Source organism: Zingiber officinale, chromosome 4B, assembly GCF_018446385.1.
Source record: "Zingiber officinale cultivar Zhangliang chromosome 4B, Zo_v1.1, whole genome shotgun sequence".
NCBI classification, from domain to species: Eukaryota; Viridiplantae; Streptophyta; class Magnoliopsida; order Zingiberales; family Zingiberaceae; genus Zingiber; species Zingiber officinale.
The window spans coordinates 102,792,297-102,798,554 of NC_055993.1; the positions used below are offsets into that span (position 1 = coordinate 102,792,297).

Below are 6,258 nucleotides of genomic sequence, written 5' to 3' on the forward strand. Positions count from 1 at the left end.
CAGTGCAAAAATTCGCCCAAAACCCTCTATTAATAAAAAGCCCAAAATCCTCTATTAATAGTATTACACCCTTTTTGGTAATTTTATTAATAAAAAGATCTTATAATATCAAATACATCAATATCTTTAAGTTGATTGTAGTAAGTCCACCCAAACACTTTAACAGCTTATTTTTAAAATAAGACCTAACAACTTATAAGCTCCTAAAACAACTTATAAACTGTATGAACTTATAAGCTGTTTTTGATATATTTAACCAAACACCCTCTTAAGCTACTTAATTTTATTTTATTCATATAATTAAGTATTAATCTTTATATTTTGTTGGAGGTTACATACAGTGATTTTAATTAGTAAATCAGTAGTCATACACGTGCTGAAAATATCAATTAGGACATTGAATTGTCTAAAATTAATTTAAATATATCAACAAAGGAAATCAAAGTGAATGTAAATTATCAATAAATTTAATATATTTTTTTCTTCTTAATGTTATTAAAAAAAATTAAAAATACAAGACAAAATTATTTTTTATATTTTTTTCGTATTTAACCTTGGTTGGGTTAAATATTATTTTTAAATAAGGGGTAAAATGTTATTTGATAGAAAATATAGGGGTTAAAGAGATTTTTCCCTAAATTTTATTGTTCCTTATTAATCCAAGTTTGAACAGGCTGAAAATCACAGTCAATCTGAACTTGGACTTTTCAAAGAAATCACTGTCAATCGTCAAAACACGTCATGTGGAGAATTAGAAGTCAAACGTGGAATTGGAAAACCGATCGATCATTGTGCTCCGCCAATTTGTTAAATTACGTTGAAGCAGATCGATTGCATACGCAACTTCACGCTCTCTGCTCTGTCTCAGGTTCAAGATGTGGAGAAGCAGAGACTTGATCGTCCTCCTCTGCCTGATCCCCTTCCTGCTCCTTTGTCAAGCTCCCACAGCTGCCATGGCAGCAGACCCTTTCAGAGCAACCTGCGGCGGCGAGGCCTACAACTCGAGTAGCAGCTTTGGAAGAAGCCTAAGCGAACTCTTGTCCTCCCTCAATTCTCTTTCTTCCACCTCTAACTCCGCCAACGCAACCGCCGGTGCCGGTAGCGACACCGTCTACGGCTTATACATGTGCCAAGGCGACCTCTCCGGCTCCAACTGCCAGAGCTGCCTCCAGACGGCCGTCGCCGGCGCCAACCAAAGCTGCCCAGGAGTTCGCCAAGCGATCGTCTACTACGACCAGTGCCACCTCCGCTACTCCGACGCAAACTTCTTCGGCGTCGTCGACGCTGACGGATTCAACATGGCCAACCCCTTGGAGGTAACCAGTTCGCGGGTGGCGTTCAACGTAGTGTCCGATTTGGTGCAGGCGGCGCCCCTGCGACGGCCAGTCATGTTCGCCACCAACGTGTCGGACATGTATCCCCTGTTCGCCCTGGCTCAGTGCACGGCAGACCTGAGCCCCGACGGCTGCCGGAGGTGCTTGACGGCGAGTCTAGCGGCCATCGAGAACTGTTGCATCCAGAGGAAAGGGTGGAGGTATCTCTCCCCGAGCTGCTGGATAAGGTACGAGCCCACTCCGTTCTTCGGCAATTACCCCAACAACTTGAGCACGTACATCATCCGGAGCCAGTGCTCGAACCTCGACATCCAATCCAACAGCCTCAGCGCTAGGACGGCCAATTTAAGAGGCCTCTTTGACGACCTGAGTGCTCAAGCTCCGGCGACGGGCTTCTACAACGCTTCCGCCGGAGACGACGGCAATAGGATGTACGGCCTCGGGCTCTGCGCCGGGGACGTCGCCACGAGCGACGAGTGCGCTTCGTGCCTCGCAACAGCGGGGCGAGCCATTGCGGAGGAGTGCCCCAACAAGACGGAGGGGTACATGTGGTACGGCCAGTGCTTCTTGAAGTACTCGCAGCAGCGCTTCTTCGGTGAGCTAGACGCCGACGAGCACACCTTCTGCGGCGGCGCGGCGCCGGTGACCGCGGAGTTCGGTAATGCGACAGAGGCGGGAGCGCGGAGCATCGCGCAGGCCGCGTGGGGCAGCCCGTCGATGTACTCCGCCGGCGAGGTGGTGGTGAACACGACGGCGAGGAGCTACGTGCTGGCGCAGTGCACGCGGGATTTGACGGCCAACATATGCCAGATTTGCTTGGGTGGCGGGATCGGGAGGATGACGGCGTCGTGCGGGGCGCAGAGCGGCGGTTGGCAGTACTTGACCGGCAGCTGCACCGTCCGCTACGAACAATTCCGCTTCTTCAACGATCCATCCGCTTGGACCACGCAAGGTATCTCTTACTCAGTTGATGATCTTATCAGAAAGTCTGCATCACATGAACTATTCAGATTCGAGAGGAAATAGAAATTCCTTTCTCTTGCTGAATTGATTTCAAAAAAGTCTATAAATAGTGATCTTTTTTTGACAGGAGGGAAATCATCAAGAGGTAAAGTCATTGCCATTGTTCTTCCAATTGTGGGAGCTGTGCTATTTGGAGTTGTTCTCTTGCTTTTGTTGATTTTGAGGAGAAGAAGAGGTAAACCCCAATTAGTTTGATGATTTGCTGAATATATCATTCAATCTGAAGACAACTTGACTTTGTTTTCAGGAAAAAAAAGCTTCCAGGAAAGTGAAAATTCTAAACTAAACTCTCTCAAGAGGCTGCAAGACAAAGACCTAACCCTCATGGATCTGGATGTCATACAAGCTGCTACGAATAACTTCTCCGATGAAAACAAGCTCGGAGAAGGTGGATTTGGAGCCGTTTACAGGGTACTCATCTTCTTTTCGATTGTTCATTTCGAGTGAAGCAATGACTAAATTCATGTCATGTTTCAGGGAGTACTAGTCGATGGAAAAGAGATAGCAGTGAAAAGGCTATTGCAAAAGTCGAATCAAGGTTCTTCTGAGTTCAAGAATGAGGTGAAGCTTATAGCAAAGCTTCAGCACAAGAATCTTGTGAGGATGTTGGGATGTTGTGCTGAAGGGCAAGAGAAGTTACTAATCTATGAATTCCTCCCCAATAAAAGTCTTGATGTCTTTCTATTTGGTTAGTACCACTTCCTTTTTCCCTCCCATTTTCTTTCAAAGTATGTGAACTCTAAACTTCTAAGGCTATGCTTCCTATATAGATCCAAACCAGCGCACACAATTGAGTTGGCAGAGAAGGTTTCTCATAATCTCAGGAATCGCCAAAGGCCTTCTCTATCTCCATGAAGACTCACTCCTCAAGGTCATCCACAGGGATCTTAAAGCGAGCAACATCTTGCTGGACAAAGACATGAACCCGAAGATATCAGACTTTGGCATGGCGAAGGTTTATAGCACAGAGGATAGTGATGTAGACACAAATCGGATTGTTGGAACTTAGTAAGCTAGCCTATCCCCTATCTACTATCGATTTCTTAAGAATCATCATTAGTATTAGTTCGATACGTTAAGCATGATCTTTTGATATAAACATAGCGGATATATGGCTCCCGAATATGCCATGAGTGGATTCTTCTCTGTAAAGTCGGATGTGTTCAGCTATGGAGTCCTTCTCTTGGAAATTATAAGCGGGGAAAGGAACGGTCGAGCATACACAGAGAAACATGGCCATAACCTACTTACACATGTAAGTTAATTATATTCTTCCATTACTAATTCTCAAACAGTTGAGCATCCACTAAGATTTTAATTTTAACAGGCATGGAACCTATGGAATGATGGCAAGGCATTGGAGTTCATCGATTTGCTGCTTGAGAAACAATATGGGGCTGATGAAGCAGTGAAATGTATCCAAATAGCTCTACTATGTGTTCAAGAAAGAATGGAGGGAAGACCTACTATGTCCGAAGTTGTTCTTATGTTACGAAGTGATCATATCGCGCTTCCTAGACCTGTACCACCTCCAAACTTTATGAATAGAAGGCAGTTTGAATCTGAGTTGCCTTTTTCTAGCACGATGAATCCAACGACACTTATGTCTATCAACGAGGTTACCGACTCGTATGTTGTTCCTAGATAACAAACTGAAAGAAAGGTTGGTTAGGCAATGTATGCTTTATGAATTTCGTCCAAGAAGAAAATTTATGTAAAGTGTATCTTGTTCCTTGAGCAAAGGCATAAGCTTGTGTATTTTTTTTATCTTACAAATGATTGATAATCTTGAATAGTTTTGATTATATGGAATAGAGGAAGCTAAATTGATCTTAGTGCCCTTCACAAAATTTATATCCTATGTTGCAAACCATCTTGAATGCATTCAATGAAATGGAATAATGGGAGTAGACTTGGGATAAAACTTGGGTGAAGATGGTAATCTTCATTTAGGAAGTTCACCAACTAAATAGATGTATCATTCTAGATTCTAAGTCTAAGATGTACCAATTAGTTAAGTAGACATAGCAGCACCAATCCTATACATTTGTATAGAGTAAGCACATACGATAAAAGATATATATTACGCTAAATTATTAGTGCACCGGTATTATATTTTTAAGGATCATCAATTTGGTTGACTTGAATACATGAATGTTTTATTGCTTATACATGCATACTAAACATGCGTGCTTGCAAAGGGGTAAAGTTCATTGTTTTTTTTTTCCATCTTCAATTAAAGTCGGAGCATGGATGAAAATAATGTTAGTACAGTTTATAAAAAGTCTAACTTAAATTTTAATGAATGATAAATGAATTAAATTAAATATTTTTTTATCTAAGTATTTTATCAAATGTATAGGAGATGATGGGTCTGGAGGACGTACTATGAAGTTAAAATCCAGCTAGATCTGTGGGACCTGATCGTTGGTATGAAAACCAGATAGATCAAAGGGTCGACCTAATATCTAGTAGGAAGTCTAGCTGAGTCTGCGAGGCCTGACAGTTGGCAGAAGTCCAGTTGGGTCGGACTTGACAACTTGCATGAAGACCTGATGGGTCAAGAAGCTAGTTAACCGACTACAAGTTGGTAAGTGAAGGTAAGTCACTGGAGGAAAGTAACTTAATGAGGACGCGCCTCGGTTGAGGGACAGTAGACGTCGGTCCAATTTAGGTCCATTTTGGATCCCTAAACTGAGGCTTTGACTAGAGACAAAGTCTAATTACTACTCATTATTATTGTGCTAACACTTGTCTTGTATGTTATTGGACTAACACTTTTTGCAGGGAAAAAGGAGCACAAAAGACCTCGGGTGAATAGTGCCCAAGGCTCCTTCAAGCAGTAGAAGGCACCTTCACACTGTTCATGGAAGGCGCCTTCAAGGCTATGGAAGGTGCCTTCCACACCCTTTATAAGGGCATCTCGACCAAGCTTCAATACACAACTCATTTACAAGCTTTTACGCGTCTGATTGAGGTTTCGACTGCTCCGGCTTCCTGCTGCAACTCTACCTTGACGTTGCTACGCCTGTCTACCGCTAAGAAGCCGCCTAAACACCAAGCTCAAGCAGACCGTCTCCGAAAAAGTGTTTGGTAACATTAATTTTTGTACTTAATTATTGCAAAAGAGCAAGTGTAGTGTGTTGCACTTGTTCCTACTTTCTTTGTACTTGATCTCTTCTTCCGGCGGTTCCAAAAGAGGCACTTTAGTGGATTACCCATCGATAGGTCCACAGGACCTAAGTCTTGGAGTAGGAGTTATCGAAGGTTCCGAACTAAGTAAAACTGACTGAGTTTTCCTTGTGTGTTATTTTTCTTTAATCTTTCCGCTGTAATTTTACCCTGATTTAAATTTTAAAAAGAAAAACGTGATCCAACAAATAAGACTTACAAGGTCATTAAGATTTGACCTAATAAGGAATTCTAACTTTAAAGGCCATCAAAAGTAGAAGAAAATGAAAATAAATGACCATTGATATGCTCGGGGAAGATCCGCTTGAGTAAATGACTTGCCCGGACATGATATACCTTAAAGGTTACCTAGGACACTCGGACTGATATGTTCTAAAGGTAACATAGTGTTAGATTATATAATTTTATTAGAATTATTTGTTTATAGCCTTAAGGGTAATTTAATTTTTTACTTTTTCAATTTAGGATTTAGGTTTTTCTTGTAATTAACTATATAAGACATTGTACTCTTTATTTCTTAATTACATTTGAGATTCATTAAATCAAGATGGCTACTTTTCTTTGGCGTCAATTTCTACATGGTATCAGAGCTTTCATCTTTATGTTTTTTGATAATTTGATTGAAGAATTGTTAATTCGATCCATAGTTTTCGCAGATTCACAGTTTTTGTTGAAGAACCATACAATTTTGATTGAGTTTCTTTTGTTT

General features: G+C 41.5%; 1 protein-coding gene across 1 annotated transcript; it reads left to right on the forward strand.

The window, feature by feature from the left end:
• The first annotated feature begins 825 nt into the window (after positions 1-825).
• On the forward strand, positions 826-4,133 carry LOC121975813 (putative cysteine-rich receptor-like protein kinase 20). The gene is made up of 7 exons (XM_042527696.1): positions 826-2,286; positions 2,425-2,532; positions 2,605-2,768; positions 2,835-3,045; positions 3,128-3,365; positions 3,462-3,612; positions 3,685-4,133. Exons 1-7 carry the CDS (start codon positions 876-878, stop codon positions 4,003-4,005), a joined length of 2,604 nt encoding a protein of 867 aa, XP_042383630.1. The 5' UTR covers positions 826-875; the 3' UTR covers positions 4,006-4,133.
• Positions 4,134-6,258: the final 2,125 nt, after the last annotated feature.

Excerpts from the sequence above, each read along its gene's own strand:
- LOC121975813 (XM_042527696.1), top strand. The coding sequence starts at position 876 with ATGTGGAGAAGCAGAGACTTGATCGTCCTCCTCTGCCTGATCCCCTTC. Across the intron at positions 2,287-2,424 it reads ATCCGCTTGGACCACGCAAG|GAGGGAAATCATCAAGAGGT; the intron begins GTATCTCTTACT and ends TTTTTTTGACAG. Across the intron at positions 2,533-2,604 it reads GATTTTGAGGAGAAGAAGAG|GAAAAAAAAGCTTCCAGGAA; the intron begins GTAAACCCCAAT and ends CTTTGTTTTCAG.